Source organism: Rhinolophus sinicus, chromosome 9, assembly GCF_057876585.1.
Source record: "Rhinolophus sinicus isolate RSI-liver-muscle chromosome 9, RSI-T2T, whole genome shotgun sequence".
In the NCBI taxonomy this organism is placed as follows: domain Eukaryota; kingdom Metazoa; phylum Chordata; class Mammalia; order Chiroptera; family Rhinolophidae; genus Rhinolophus; species Rhinolophus sinicus.
In genome coordinates, this window is record NC_142509.1 from 28,099,257 (window position 1) to 28,115,730 (window position 16,474).

At 51.0% G+C, this 16,474-nt stretch overlaps 1 protein-coding gene across 5 annotated transcripts in view; it reads right to left on the reverse strand.

The window, feature by feature from the left end:
- Positions 1-631: 631 nt before the first annotated feature.
- BICDL1 (BICD family like cargo adaptor 1) overlaps positions 632-16,474 on the reverse strand; it is an 86,187-nt gene continuing 70,344 nt past the window's right edge. For 2 of the 5 annotated variants that reach the window (XM_088800980.1, XM_019753962.3), the window contains 4 exons: positions 15,692-15,835; positions 10,237-10,367; positions 4,752-4,872; positions 632-2,067 (listed from right to left, as the gene is read on the reverse strand). In XM_088800980.1, the coding sequence (XP_088657106.1) occupies positions 1,906-2,067; positions 4,752-4,872; positions 10,237-10,367; positions 15,692-15,835 (558 nt within the window). In that variant the 3' untranslated portion in view covers positions 632-1,905. Of the gene's footprint in view, positions 2,068-3,864; positions 3,974-4,751; positions 4,873-10,236; positions 10,368-15,691; positions 15,836-16,474 lie in introns of all 5 variants that reach the window. The other 3 variants (XM_088800981.1, XM_019753963.3, XR_016022397.1) reach the window with 2 other exon arrangements.

A 16,474-nucleotide genomic window follows, 5' to 3' on the forward strand; every position in this document is an offset into this window, starting at 1 on the left:
CCGCCAGCTGTGCTCTGGGTGGGCCTGCCTTCTTCCACCCATTGTGTCCCGCTCGTTTGTTCTCATCTGAGTCCTGCACAGGTGCCGCTCGAGGCCCAGGGTCACTTGTAGAAGCCAAGTTCATTTTCTCCATGAAGGGCTGGTCCAGGTTGAGCTTCTCCGGTCTGACGTATTGGCTGGGAGCACACGTGGTAAGATGCCAGGGGAAGCGCTGTGTTTATTCTCTGCGTGCCCGGAAGGATGCAGTGGAAGCTTGGCCTACAGTGATTTCTTTCTGGCTTGAAGTTTCTGCCAAGCTGTAGGGCCTGCTCAAGGCTTGGGAAGCAGTGCCGCGAGGGCCTGCCTGTGGCTGGGCAACTGCACCACTGGCAGGCAGGGTGGGCATGGAAGGCGGCGCCTTCCCAATGCTCCCAAAACAGCTGTCACTGACAGGACGTCTCCACCCTCCAGAGGAGGGGCCCCTTCCTGGCAGAATCTGCTGGTTGGGTCCCACTGTCTGAAGTGCCCTTCCAGGTGTGTGGGGTGGCTCACTACTGCTGCGTCTTCAAGCCAGCCAGTGGCGGTTCTGGAAGGTATAAGCTGCGTTCCGACCAAACTACCCCTCTAGGTACCCAAGGACCGAGGCGGGAAGTTCTGTAGAAATTCTTTTTATTCTTAGACTATTTTCAAAAGAAGCAGTGGTGCGCTGTTTTTCTAAAAATATGCCTTTATAGATTTATATAATATGTATATTATAAAATCCATACATGTATTTACATGATTGCTACATACAAAATTACAGCACTGTGGTATGTACATATCTACAGGCACATTCTTTCTGCTCATCCCTGCTGTGCTTTCCCAGCTGAGGAAGGAAGATGACCCTTGGGAAGCAGCCTGTGGCTGGCTCAGCCCGGGGCACCTCTGAGTTAGGGCCTCAGCAGAGAAGGTGGAGTGGCTGCTGAGGAAGGAGCAGAAGCAGCAGTTGCAGGACTCATCCTTCCTGCAGGCCTGGTGGGCAGTATCTGCAGGCATCCACCCCGTGTGACAACGCTGCCCTTGAGGTGGAGGTGGCTGACCGCAGACCCTGCTGGGCCCATTCTGTGGCCTGGACTTGCTTGGCTGAACCAAGCACTTGTGTATGTGAGAGAGCAGGGGGTGCTGTGGGAGGAGGATGAGACCCCTCGCAGCCCTGGCCCCACGAAGGGGAAAGGGCTGGCGCACTAAAGCCTGCAGCGGGGGAAGGCCCGCCAAGGCCTGGCGGAGGCCGGGAGGGAGAGCAGTGGCAGCCAGGGGCAGGCCCTTCCTCCTTTGGGCCCAGCCTGAACGCCATATCCCACTGTGGCTGAGCACATTGGAGCAGCCCCAGCCGTCAGGCCGCGTAGGCTGGGTCTCTGCCCAGACGTGCTCCTGGCAGAGGTGCATGCACATGGGTGAGGGGCCACCTCCCCTTACTCCCTGGCCAGGGGCTGGGGAGGGACGGAGAGCTGGAGGCTCAGGCCTGGGCTGGGTGCCCTGCAGGACTAGGCCCCCAAGGCTCCGGACAGCGGGGGGGGGGGGCAATAGCCCCCCAAGGCATGCAGAAAGGGCCTCTGTTTCTCCTGTCCCCCAAATTCCACCACAGGAGGGCAGTGGCGCCTGGGATGGCACGGGGAGCCCCTGAGGGGTGGGTGGGTGGGTCACTCCGGAGGCAGCCTGAGCTCTGCTCAACAACAGCGGATCCTGGGGAAACCTGGGCAGAGCTTGGCCGAGCAGTGGGGATGGGCCCTGCCTGTCCCCGTGTGGAGGGACGACTTGGCCTCGTGCGGGTAGGCAGTGCAGCCACTGAGCTCGGCCTTGCATGCAAACACTGTACACTGGGCTCTCACCCGCACCCCTTAAGTCGCCTCCAGTCCACCCATCCTTGCTGGCCTGACTCCTCCCCACTTAAATTCTCCTAAAGAATGAGAAGAGCCGTCTGCCTTCAGCGGTGCTGGGCTCATCCCCGCGCCCGGCGCCGTGGGCCCTGGAGACGGCAGCAGCAGGCCGGCTCCGTTCCTTCAGGTGCGTGTCCATCAGCTGCCGGTCAATGACCCTGTGCATGTCGTCCTGCAGGGGGCAGAGTGGAAAGGGGTGAGCAGGGCACTGAGCTGGCGCTGCGCGAGGGCAGGGAAGTGACGAGGTGACAGGTCACAAGGATGGGAGATGAGGATGAGGGTGAGATGAGTGGCTGCGGCCAGGGCTGCCCTGACCAAGAAAGCAAGTGCAGATGCGATGCCGGACAGCCAGTCTCCTCAGGGCTCGGGCTGGCCTCTCCTCGCTAGTGTTACCTCGGCTGACCCCACATGTTCTGTGCTACAGGCCCAGAGAACCTCCCTGTCTGTCCACACAGCCACCAGCCCCACACCAGCGCTCGGCCTTGCCTGGGACCTGCCCTCTCTGCCCTGTCTCCTGAGTCTCTGGAGGCTGGTACATACACCCCCTTTGTGCTTGGTATACCCCCTACCCCGCCGCTAACCAGGGGCCTTCTACCCCTTTTTTCTCCTTCAAATTACTGCCAGCCTGAGCTGCTGATACTTACACCACTGGCAGCTGCACATGGCAAGGACAGATTCCATGGGTGCCACCCTGGCTCACTGCCAAGCACAGGCATAAGCTCCCTACTGGCGAGGCCCCCAAATGAGGCAGAGACCTAGGCATCACCATCTTCAGGGTTTGTCTTGCTCCCACTTAGGCCCATTTCTTTAGCTTCCTTACTGGGGTAGCACCGTTCCCCTTCCAATTTGTTCAAGTTGCCTAGAAAATGCCCCCTCACCCAGACTCTACCTTACAAAACATGAGCTTTTCCTCCAGAGGGGCTCCCCGACAGAGCAGCTGCACTCTATTCTAGTTGCTAGATTCCAATTCTGTGCAAGACTCCATCAGACAAAGGCGTTCTGCCACTAACAAAGTATGAAAAGCACTGCTTTGGAGAGATAAGCAGCCCTGTCCTGTTCAAATCAGCAGGAAACCTAACAAGCATGTATCTGCCTGATTCCTTCGGCCTTGAACCCTGCGGGGTCTGAGCAGCCACTCACTTGATGAGGGCAGGAAGTGGGGCTGGCGGGGCCTCTCTCCCTCAGCAGCTTGTCCATCACCTCCTACACACTCACCCAAGCTCTCAGCAGTGGGTGTCACTCAAATGTTTGCAGGTTTCAGTGTGAAACAAAGGGACTTTCTTGGCCATGTCACCTCATGGCAGTAGGTATGAACCTGTTTCCTCCCTTGCACATGTCCTGCTCTCCTTTCCTCCTACTCGTCTTTCTTTATACTCAACTTCCTTCCTGTACCCCTCTTCCTCCTTCCAGAAATAGGAGAGACAGTCCCTACTTCCAGTATTCCAGCTCAAACCCTCGGCACCTGAACTTAACATGTGCTCAGTAAAAGCTATGTTGTTAAATACAACAGTAGGAATGTTAAAGCATTCTTCAGAAATGCTTTCAAAGCTGCCAGTGTTTTTTTCTGGCACACTGCAAACTGCATTTTGATACTTTCAAATTTGTCCAGGTAACCCCATGGAATATATCACTTTAGAACCGTATACACACACATACATGAGCTGCTCATAATTCCATGCCTGCCGTTCTGTGGGCAAAACAATCCATTTATATAAAGAGGTGGTACCAAGAAACCAGGGGTCAGCTGGTGAGAAATAGCTCATCCTGTCAGTACTGGGTCACATGCTGCAGCATTCACTAGGTGTGATGGTGATGGGAGGAGGGAGGCCGGGGCTCCATGGCACGCCGCGCTGCACAGAGATGACGCTGGACTCCAGCACACACAACACAGTGGCCATGAGGGAGGTGGCAGGGGCAGAACTTCAACGGCGGCAGGGGGAAGGGGAATGGGATGAGGGCTCAAGCTCACCTCAAAGGCAGGAGGGGTGTACAACTAAAGCTGTTGATACGGGAACTGAGAAAGGCCACTAGATCAGAAACCAAAGGAGCCAGATAGTAAAAAGCCCTGAGGAAGCAAACTGTAGCCAGGAGAGAAGAGAAGAGAACAGGAGCAGTAAGCCAGGGCCCAGCTCGGGGTGACGGCTCCCGCAGCCAGCTCAGCACAGGACCCCTGCAGGACTGGTCACCGTTAACCTGCCCTCCGTGGTGGGGCTTGCCTGGTAAAGCCGAAGGTGGCTTTCCATCTGTCTGGTTAGGAGTTCTTGGGGAGTTCTGTGAATCATTACACCCATATCCTGAAATTGTACTACCCTAACCTCATCAACGACCATCAAGTACAGCCCTGGCCCGGGGGCCATGTTGGGCCTGGGATGGGGCAGGCTGCATAGACTCTGAAAACGGCAGTCCTAGAGCAAGACACCCGGACTCACACTTTCCCCGGGCTTGCAGCATGACAGTACTCTTCGGAAAAAGGCAGCTGGCTTCTGAGAAAGGGAAGAGCCATAGCTGCCGGCAACCTGAGGGCTGCTGAACTATATCTGCCTGTGAATTTTCACTCAGTCACATAGGGCTTCCTGGGCCCGCCACGTTAACAGCTGGTTTAAATAAAGCCACGACGATGACTAGCTTACGGAGGCCCCAGTTCCAAGCCCCAAACAGCGCAACCTGCGGTTCATCGCTCTAGAGAACAGCCTCAGGCATTCTTCCCAGGGATTGGGGGAGCATGAGTTCTGAATTTCACCAGGGGAAGCTCGGGGTCGCTGCTCACCCACGCGCATCAGACCCTCCAATACCAAACTCCTTACACTGCTGGCCTGAGTTCCCAGACTCCTGGAGTCTGGTCTTCCCTCCCCTTACCTGCCAAGCCTCCAGCTGTTGAGAGAGGTTCAGTTTTTGCTGAATAGCATCCAGCAGCTGGCTGTTCAGAGACATCATGTCCACCTTGCACTTGGCCAGTTCCAGCTCCACAGCATTCTTCCTGCAAACAGACAAGCCAGAGGGAGCATGGACACCTTGTGCCAGAAGCATCAGGTTCTTTACCTGGGGCACCTGGAGTCCACAGGATGAGGAAACAGGCAGGCTCTGACTCCAAATTCACAACAACAGTAACTATGACGCCACTTGGAGAAGGCTGGGAAGTTTGCGACACGCTTTCACAGACATTTTCTCATTTTTCTAACCAACCTGTAGGTGAAGGGATTATCTGTCACCCCCATCTCACAGAAGTGGCTAAGAGGGTGATACATCAGGACTAGAACCCAGAGGAAATCAAAGGCCTCACACAGCCTAGGGAGCTGCTAATCCTTCCCCAAAGAGGCCAGTCGCCATGGAAGGTGGGGACCTTGGCCTCCCGGTCCCCTCCTTTTCACTAGCAATACCCCCCTTAAGGGACTTTAGAGACATACACGTGTGCAAAGGTGGCCACACGGGTGATCACCACAGCTTAGCTAATCACAGTAGCCAACAATTAGGGGACTGGTGGTAAATTCTATGATGGAATATGGTCACTAGTAACAACCATGACGTTGACTATTCACTGGCAGTGGGGAAATACTCATTATGTATTTGGGCCTGGGGGAGGAAAGCACCAAATAATAAGGTCTAATATGATACCTGCTTTGTAAAAGAAAAACTGCCTGTGTGTATTTGAAGGTCACAGACAAAAGTATCTATTTGGTTATCTGTGGATAATGATCGCTGATGGGTAACACACTTTTGCATTTTGTATTTTCATATTTTGACATATTTCACATTACTTTGTAAACCTTCCCCAACACTAAATCATAGTGCAATGCAAAAGAAAATTTTTTTCGTGAGGGAGGACGGGAATAAAAAGTGCAGGAGACTAACCAGGCAGCCTCTACGGAGGAGGCACTGGATGCCAAAATGAGCATTATTTAGCCCTTGTCTTCATCAACGTTACCTTTCACATTTGAAACGACAAAAACTAGTAAAAGTGTCTTCACTGCACAGGGCCAACGACCAATGTGCACAGCCCAAGGACAGTTAGAGGACTCGCCTGCAGAGGCCGCCTAGCTGGGGCCTCAGGAACGCCCACTACACTAAGCTAAGCGGGGCCCCAAGACCGGGCAGCTGGGGAAAAGCGTTCAGGCCGCCACCTCGACCAGCACTTCCTCTCTGGCCTCCAGTCCACCTCCCCTGACACCTCACTGCCCCAGAACGGCCCCGCCCACCCTTCCTAGAGACGCGGCTCGGGACGGCCCGCAGCACTCTGCTCCGCCCGCACTGCGGCTGCGGGGACAGGAGTCGCGCCTGTCCAATGAGCGCCGGCGTCTCAGATGCCACAGCTGCCCTGTCACGGCCGCTGCCATTGGCCAACGCAATCAGCGGAAATCCTCGCATGGAGCCGGTTGTCATGGACGCCCAGCCGCCCACTCCCTCGGTACTGGAACGTCAGTACCCTTGGCGCCCCGCCCCGCCGCAGCCTCGTGAGCTCCCGGGTGTTTCCCGGCAGGTGGCGCCATGAGCAACCCGGGGACCCTGGAGTGGGTTAACGCCGCTGGCTGGAGGGGTCCCCTTCCAGAAAGCCCCTGAAGCAGGTGCTGCCCTGCCCCCCTCCATATCCCGGCCTCAGACTGCACCGGCAGGAATCTTGGTGCTTGTCATTCACGAGAAACCCGAGGCCAGAAAAGCAAAGCTACAGAAACCACTGATCAATACCAGGGAGCCCCCAAAACATGTGTGCAAGTGGACTCTTGGGTCAACGTTGCTCAAGCAGTAGTTCGCCGTCATCAGAAGTGTCTGGACTCTGCTGGGAACCACTGTGAGCACCTCTTGTCATTGCAGGAGTCACACGTGACTCGGACTCATCTTTTTTTTTTTTTTTTTTTTCTTTTTGTTTTTTTTTCGGACTCATCTTTTGTTATTGGTATATATTATTACAGCTTTAATAGTTTTCCTTTCTTAAAATGTGTATATATATATATATATATATATACCCTCTGTATATTAAGCACAGTTTTTAAAAGGGATATTTCAAAGGGCTAGAAGAAGTCTTTATCTATAAAGTGAAACCACAAGTAACTGACTGATTCCTTTTGTATTTATAAAGCAGACTGCTAGCCCCCAATTTTTGTTTTTAGTGAGGGCCTTTTCACCTGCCAGGAGATAAAATTTGTTACTTAACTTTTCTGGAACTCATTGATCGTATAGGATAAGAAGTGCCTTAAGATTCTTGCAGCCCAGTGAAGGGAGGGAAGTTATTTTTCATGGGGGTTATTTTTCTTGCAATCACCCATGACTACACATTAGAATCACAAGGTGGGTCAGGGGGACACTTTGTAGAAGTAGCCCCAGACCCAGAGATTCAGGCTGAATTGTTCTGGAGAGCGCCCTGGCATCCTGGGAGTTCCCCACATGATTCTGAAGCGCAGCCAGGATGGAGAATCAGAGATGTATGTGAAAGCATATTGTCAAACTCTTAAGGTCCACATTTAAATGATTCCTTAGGTCTGTTATCTCAATTCTTTTATGCCAAGAATTTCATTTCTCAGAAACAGAAAAAGAGAACTATCCTCCGGAGTGATCTCACCCCTCCCTAAGGTCCAACCCTGTTCTACAGGGTTCCGGAAGGACAGGGGCCTCACTGCAGAGTCCCCCCTGATCAGGGAGGAGAATTTGGAACAGGACTTAGGGAGGAGAGTTTGCAAACCTGCTCAGACTCCAGGAGGTTAACTGGGCCTCCTTGAATGCAGGCAAACAGAGTCATGTATTTCAAGGTTTCATGGAGTTTGTGTGGCTGTCACTCAGGTATCAGGGTAAGGTTCCACTTATTTTAACAGAGGGGGACTGGACAACTTGCTTCTTCTTTCCTGCACCCTGGTACTTTTCTCTGGTTGTATCTCCCACCTCCCATGCTGATTATAGAATACGGTCAGAGCTTGATGTTCAGCTTTATTCTACTTGTCTAGTTGAGAAAAAGGTGATCAACCAGTCTCTACTTCTAACTCCCTTCTGTTTTTTATTCCCAACGGGCTGCCACAATCAGTACTTTAATTTTTATCATTTTATGCCCTAATTGTGTGACATAATTTCACCCTTTGTTCATCAAAGTATGCTCCCACTCCAAAATATCACACTGCTATTAAGTATCCACTAATTAAATCTATCAGGAATCCAGTGGCAAAGATACTGAGGAAAGAGTGAAGACAAAGAATATATAAAATGGAGTCACTTTAATCAAGCTGCTAAAATTATTAACATTATGAAGGTTGAGGAATGAGGAGACTTTATTCTTGCTTTACTAGCCTGGAAACTTAAATGTTTTCAACTTTCCTATCCTGGGTCAATGCCTGGATATACATCTGGACATACGCCAGGCCTCCAGATAACCCTCTGATTATCCTCCTGAAGGACTCATGTATCCAGACCACCAGGTGTGACCAGACCTCCTGGAACCCATCCTTAAACAACCTGGCACTCATCATCCAGACGTCTGACATCTGACTGACAACTGTCCTGGACGAATCCTAGGGCTAAGAATGCAGTTTTAGGAACTCTTAACTTTCCTTTTTTACTTTGGAACACTTCTGGGTTTTTGCTTAGCTGTATTCCCAGTCTGCAAATTCTAAGCGCCTTGAATAAATCTTTAACATTTATTTCTAGCCAAAGCCTCCAGTCTCTTTGAGTTCGTTCGGTAACACATAGGTTGGTGAGCATCAGTGTGTATAAATGAACTAGAAAACTGATAACCTGATATGAGGTTCTGACCAGCGAGAAAAGGGGGCCCAAAGGTAACACTAAGAAATGGAGATGATGAAAATGATTACAGAGAACATTAGGGTGGGGACAAGTGCGTGTGGAAGTGAGAAGGGGGAGGTATAGGGAATGTTAAAGTCAGAAATTAAAATGTGTCGTATTATTTTTTTAAAAGGCACGTAGTATCTAATTACACATTGTTTCAACTGAGCTCCTTTTAGCATCTTGACAAACAGCCACGTGGTAAGGGGAAAGGATGCAGGGACAGGAGTCAGAGACCCCAGGTGAAGGCCAGTGATTACCACTGACTGTGATCCTGGGGAAAAGGTCTCTGTCTCCGCATCTGTAAAATTTGGATTAAAAATTTTTACTTTTTGCTGTGGCTGGATTAAAGGATGAAAGTGTTCTGTAAGCAGTACAGTGATGCACAAATGCTGTTATTATGTGTTGTAAAGAGCCCCCTAAGCAGACACATTTTCAGTACATTTTATCTCCTTACACTCAATGAATAGGGTAGTAGTCTGAGTGCCCGATAAATAATTTACAGAGGGGTGGGGAATATGTAAATAGGGGTTTTGCCTATGTATTTCCACATTTTTTGAATGTAAGAGAATGCATTTATGCATTCTTTTCTGCTTTAGAAAACCCAGAAACAAACAAAAAAAATGACCCACTTTACTGGAAATACAGGGGACAGAGAAAAACGTTAAATGACACTCGGGATGCAATCACACTCAGAATGTAGAAAAACTGTATGAGACAAATGATCCAGTTTCTTCAATAAATAAATGCAAAAAAAAACAAGGAGAAAAAAAGATGGAGGGGGAAGTGTTACAGATTTTTGGGGCATAAATGGAATACACGGACTTTGGAGTCTGATTCGAATCAATTATAAAAAGACATTTATGGGACAACTGGGGAAATTTGAACCCTGGATACTAAGAAATCATATTAAGAAATTATTGTAAGGTTTTGTCAAGTGTGATAACTGTATTATGGTTGTGTGTTTTACAAAAAGAATCTTTTTCTAGTAGAGATTTATGCTGAAATGTTTATGGAGGAACTGATGGGATGCCCTTGTGATCTGCTTCAGCACAGTCCAGTGGGGAGGTGGAGGAAGCGGGAGGACACAGACGTCAAACACTAGCCATATGCTGACTAGTGTTGAGGCTGAGACGTGGGTAAATGGGGATTCATCTTATGTTTCCTACTTTAGTGTGTGCTTGAAAATGTCCATAATGAAAGTAAAAAAAAAAACCCAACAACCCACAAATAAAAAAAAGCTGAGGTGGTGTGTGTGTGTGTGTGTATAGAAACTGGAAGGCTCTCTAAGATATAAGTTGGAAATAAACAAGACATGTAGCGCATCATACCTTTGATGTTTTAAGAAAATCCATGACAACTGTATTGTACCTATGCCTGCATACATAGAGGAAAAAGATCTGCAGAAAATCCATACCCAACTTTCAATAGCAGTGTTTGTGCAGAGAGAATGGGGTGCGGTAGGGATGGGAAGCAGGGAAACTCACTTTCACTTTTATATTCTATGCGACTCAACTTCAAGTTGACCACACAATCGTACTGCTGCAGTTAGTGTAAACCGGAACCCGTCACGCGCACTCACTTTGCAATGGCCTCATCCCGGTCTCTGATGGCCTTCTGAAGCTGCTCCTTCGGTTCCTTGTCCTCAGATGTCACTCTGAGTCGGTCTCTTTCCTCCTTCAGTGCAGTCATCTCCACACTCAGCAGTGTCACCTAAAGGGAGACAAAAGGGATGCCTGTAATGATGTCGTAACTCTTGCTGGCCTGGGGTACCTCCCTCCAAGAAGCCCAGGTAGCCGCGGGGCCTGTGTGCCACGCAGGTGTGGTAGCCTCCTGCTGCCCCCTGCTCCGAGGGAGGCCCATCTCTGCCCGAGAAGGGATGCCACATGCTAGGCTGCAGCTCAGTGGCAGGGAGGCCAAGGGCTGGGTGTACTGCAGCCATGGGGCCAGATCCCCTGTGTACACCGAACACCACACCACTTCCTTCATTTCAAGGCAGAGTCCCAGGAAGTGAAGACTACACGTCCATCAGGGCTCTGAAACACATTTTTTTTGGGTAGGGATTCAAGTTTTGTTTCCCTCCACATGGAGCACTGTTCTCCACAGGGCCCTGGCTGGTCCTACAGCCTGGGACCTGGCTCCCATCTCTGTGACAGCACTTAATGCAGCCTGGCTCGTCCATCTTCATGCTGTTCCCCAGGTCAAAGCCACATGAATGTGGACACCTAAATGATGTTATCACCTTTTACTTCAAACCTGTTAGCTTTTCTGTGGTGCAGGCCTCGTGACTGGCACCATAGCCTGTTTACTGGTGGTGAGGTGCCTTCCTAGTGGTTTCCTTGGTGGCCACAACTCACACTGTACAGTAACCCCTGACACCTTGGGCGCTGTGAGGGTTGGAAGTGTGCCCTATCTATTTGTACATCTCAGAGCCTGGCTGGGTATGATGCTTAATCCCAAAATGCCTGTGCACTGAGTGGACAGTTGTCATTTTCTGGCTAGTCACCATCCAAAAATCCCTATTCTGGGGGCATTCCTGCTTGTGTCAGTCTTGGTGGCAGACATGACATGCCCTCTCCCACTAAAGAAGCCCAAAGGGAGAGACCTGTGCCATTTCCTAGGCACCTGGGCAGGGGTATGAGACCTGGGACTGCACCTCTTGAGGGTACTGCAAAGCCACAGGCCATTGGGAAATTACTACATGGACAGCAGAGTGTCACCCCACTTCCCACAGCGCCTTCCTCCTTCCTTTGGAGCCGTTCTCCAGCCGTCCTGCTGACTGGATAAGCTACCACATTTAATTCCCATACGTTCTCTTTCTGCTTAAGTTGAGTGTGTTTCTGTTGTTTGCAACTAGAAACCCTGACTGGTAGAGCTTTCAGTAAATATTTGTTGAATGAATGGAAGGGTGGGGGTCCCTTCTCATAGCCGATAGCATCAGCCTGGAGTCGGGATACCTGACCCTGCCCTCTTGTTAAATATTACACATACTTTGACATTTTTCCAAGGGAGGATCCATCCATATAGATCTATCCCTCCCACTAAGGGACAGATGTCACCTTTTAGTACATTCCTCTGCTTTTCAAGTCCCACGTCTAATCATCCTCGGACAGAATGAAACTGAGCAAAGGCCCCAGGACTAAGGTTGAAGATCAAGCTTTGCGGAGACACTCCAGACTCCCCAGACTAAGACAGCAGAGTTGCCAGCTCCGGGGGCTTTTGTGGTGGGGCCAGCTGGGCGAGCAGGGACAGAAGCCTTAGGGAAGAACGGGCTGGGTTACCTGCCGAGGCCCTAGCATGCATATGTGGCTGGCTAGCCCTGAGGCAGACAGGCAGCAGGTGAGAAGCCCAGCCTCACCCCATTTGTGAGCAGCTTCTGTAGCCTCACAGGCCAGAACGCAAGACGCAGAAAGCACTTGGAAGAGACAGCCAGACCTCCTCAGACCAAATGAGAGCTGACATGGCCTCGGGCTGGCCGTGGGCCGGCCAGGTGTTCTGCCAGCTGAGTAAATGACAGATTCAAGTACAGGCTAGGCAGGAAATGCCAACACTTAATGTGTTCCACATAAAACTCCACAAGAACTTTTTGCTTTGACCTGGGAAACCTGGTCAAGGTAGAGACTACCAGCTATGGCCTCAGAATTGACAAGGGACTTACCCTCTCTGAGCTCTAATACTTTTCATAACGAGAAAACAAATAACCACTCCCCACCATCAAGATGTTGTGAGACTCAAACAAGATGAGTAACACCCAGAACTCAGCTCAGTGCCTGGCACATGACTGTAAGTTCCACCCACACCCCACCCCCCTTTCGGGACCTACTTGTTGATGGCTGCCATGAGGACTGACCTGGCATGTTTATACAATGACAAGTCACAGCCACCCCGAAATCCACTTTTCCCAATAAGGTTGGTGTCCTCACAACTGAACAGCATCAAAGAAAGCATCCTGAAGTTAAATATCTAGGGCTTTGTTTGCCCTTTTGACAGTTACCTGAGTTACTCTACACAAGGCACTGTGCTGGATGCTTTAGAAGTCAGGCCTCGAGCTCGTTGTCGTGGGGCCCACGGTTTGGGAAGACGAGATGGGAGTGTGGGCAACCATGACAGAGCAGGGCCAGGGCAGCTCCATGAGGAAGGGAGTCAAGAGTTTCGAGGAGTTTCGAGGAGGAAGTGAAACCTGATCGGGAACTGGAAGGATGAGTAAGGCTGAGACATGGGCAGGTGGCAGAGGCGAGTCTTCCGGGCAGAGACACCCGGATGTGAGAAAGCATGGAGAGTGTGTGCCAGGCCCTTTTATAGCCCATATTCAATTCTGCTCAAGCAAAGGAGGTGAAATGGAAACAAGAGGAAAGAAGCCGGACGGCGAGCGGCTTCCCAGGACTTGCTGATGGGCAGTCAATCCAGAACTTGCAAAGGGGGCCCCATTTTCAAGTCGTGCTTCAGGAAGATCAACCCAAATCATGCGGAGTGGGCTGGCGGAAGGCAGCGACACGGGAAGTATGATCCAAGCCAGGGAGAGGAAGAACGAAGGTGTGCCGTCGGGCAGTGGCTAGGTCAACAGAGGAGAGGCCACACTGAGGGTTCACACAGGAGGGTCACCAGGCTTCATCCGTGAAGGCCCAGACTGTTTCCCGTCCACGCTCCCTGTGTCTCCCAATGTCCCTCGTGGAGTAACTGGCGTGCACCCCAGTCAAGCACGAAGGAGCCAAACGCCCAGACCAGGACTGTTTCTTACCGCACCCCCACAACCTGGTTTACTGGCCCTGGCATCGGCTGAGGGGTCCCACGGGTAACTAGTTTTCACATTGCTCTGAAGGTCCTCTCAGCAGCTGCTCCAGACCCCCGTCAGCCCTCACCAGGATTAAAAGCAGGAGCCCAGAGAGCTGTGGGGAGTGGGGAAGAGGGGGCTAAGGGGGTGAGAGGGGCTCTCCACGGCACCAGGGTGTGGGGCAAATCTTCAGATCTGGCTCCGGTTGTTGCCTCAAACAGATAATTATGAGTTCTATCAAACCTGAGCTCTCTTTCTTTCACTTAAAAACTTGCGTGGGCTTCTGGGCGTGGGGTGCTGCTGGACACTTCACCATCGGGCCCCACATCTTTCACCTCTGGCCTAGTTCCAGGAGGGAGGCTGGATCGTCCATCAGATGAGGCTGGACCTTGGTCTCTGCACTGTCTGTTGGAACCTTGGCTCCACAAAACCTTGTCTGGACCCTGCCCCCAAAGGGTACAAAGCTGGTCTGACTGCACTCACGATGTGGGGGGTCCTGGGGTGCAGGGGCGCTGTCACGTTCACGCTGTGCCTCTCAGGGCCTCGTGCCGCACAGGCACATGGCAGGTGCTCAACAGATGCTGAACTCACTGCCTGAGGAACAGCGTGCCCGCTGTGACGGCTGTCATTGCCACTGTCATTCTGGAACTCAATCTGTGTCCCAGCCCACTGCCTTGGAGGGCAGTTATTCCCATGGGACAGTTTTGCGTAGACACAGCCTGGCTGAGAGGTTTGCTGCTCTGACTGAGCTTTTAGGAAGAGATGACCTATGGGAGAGACCCAATGCTCCACTCCACGTGGGACCCAGCGTATCATCTGCTTGATGAGCTATTTGAGAGGGAATCCACAGGAAGTGGCCTTCACCAGGGGTCCGCTGAACTTATAAGGAAGACCCTGGTGGAGATGGCTTCCTAAACAGTTCCACAGCCAACGCGCAGCAACCGGCACCTTGCTGAGGTTTCTGAATGAAATAATGCCCTCTGGTGTTTCCAGTTTTATAATTCTGAGAAGCAGCAAAGCAAAACAAAATGAGAAGCTTGCCCTTCTCAAAGAGCTGATAAGCAGAAGCACCCCACAGAGATGTAAATAGGCTTTAAAATAGGTAAAACTTTTATTAATCCCAAGAACTTTTAGATCCACTTTCTTTTGCATTTTATTCTCCAGTTTGGAAGATCTGTCCTTAAGTCTGAACCACTCCCTGGCCGAACGACCACCTGAAGGACTTAGGTTTTAGGCATGAGAATGTCTCTGGCGGCTCAAACCCACTGCCCGCATTTTGCCAGGAACAAGCTACAGCTTTCAATTGCGTCTCTCTGTCCTTGTTACCTGGTCATTCACAATGAGTGCAGTGGTGGCTGTGTGTGGGACTCCCAATAGCTTCCAAGAGAATAATATTAGGAAGTCTAATGGGCGCAACCCAAGAAAAGACAGGAGTTTATTTCTATAAGGTTCTTTAAATTTAAGAAATACTGATTGAAGCAAAAGCCAGGCTTAAGTTCCATCTCTCAGCAGTTTTATGCAGCAGGAAGGGTGACTGGCTTTGGACAAGGCAAGAAGCGGGCAGGCTGGGTGGGGGCAGGGTTTAAAATGCTGCCTGTCTGGTGTTCCCCACAAATGGGACAGAACCTGTACAAATGACCCTAGTCAAAAGGAAAAGCCTTTATTTACCTCCTAGGATAATTTTTAGAAGCTCCTTTCTGGGTGGGGCTAGCTACTAAGCCCTTTAGTAAAACTTTTCAGATCAGAATACAGATGTCCTGCGCCAGTGTTCTCAAGAGGTGAAACCATGATCAAATGGGAAAAGGACAGCGAGAGCAGCAGTAAGTGCTTCTAAAGCTGAAAAACAGGCTGGCAGCGGTGACGGCACTCACAAAGAAAGAGAGGAAAGGCCTGCAAAGATCAATCCTTGGTTTGCAAACTTCCTGGCTCAAAAGCTGCTGGAAAAAGAGCCCCAAGTGCCCTGGGAGCTGTGGCACTTTAAACGTCAGGCTCCACCAGATGACTTGGGCTCTGCAGAAGGCTGCGTGTCTCTGGAGGAAGCAGAGGGTCATCTATTCTTATCCCTGACAATTTTACTGTGGGCTAAACCAGAGGGTTGGCTTCTTCTCTTGAAGACACCCGGCTCATCTCAACTTCAGATCCGAGGATCTGTCAGAGGAAACCTGCTCCTCAAATACACATGGGAGAGGGAAACTCACAAGGGTCCCAGGAGAGCCCAGGGACACCTGCCTATTCCCTGAACTGGACTGAGGATGGAGGTGCTCACCTGACTGTGGAGTCGCTGCAGCTCTTCTAGGCTTTGCCTCAGTTTACCCCTCTCTCCCTCCATGAGTTCCCTTAGGGCTCTCGAATCCTCACTGGTCTGCCTTATCTGTTCTTCTAAGGAGTCATCATCAATTCTCCGAGAGCTCTGACAGCAAAAGAGAGCGAGCGAGACACCCAGAGAGATGGTGAGAGTGGAGGGGAGTGAAGAGATGGTTTGCGGGAGAGATGAAGAGACGGGAGAGTTGGGGAGGGGAGAGGGAAATGATGGGGAGGGGAGTGAAGAGATGGTTGTTTGGGGGGCAGTAAGAAAGCAGGAGACGGGCAGAGAGCGGGAAGGAGAGGAAAGACAAAAGAGGAAAGAAAGAAAGGGTTAGAGGAGAGTGATTCATTGCACAATTCCAATCCGCAAACAATACCTAGACATTTATTTCACTTTTGTTTCAGGTTTTAGGGAAGGGAAATTATGTGGAGTGAACAGTACACCTCACTCTAACAGCTCCCTTTTCCCACCGGGACCCCGGCCTCCATACTGCAACACATTTCACAGATCAACACGGCACGTTCAGATAAGGACAACCATCCTTTCATCTTCATCTAATATGGGGAGAAAGACACAACTAGTCTGTAGGAGGATTAAACCTCAGGAGAAGCAACAGCCTGAGAGCTGGGAGTGAGTGGAGAGTGAGGCTGGCAGAAACCACTCAGGAAGCCACGAGAAATACCAGTCTGCCAGGAGGCCCCCGGGAATATTCCTCTCCTCCACAAGGGCCACAGCTGGAATTCT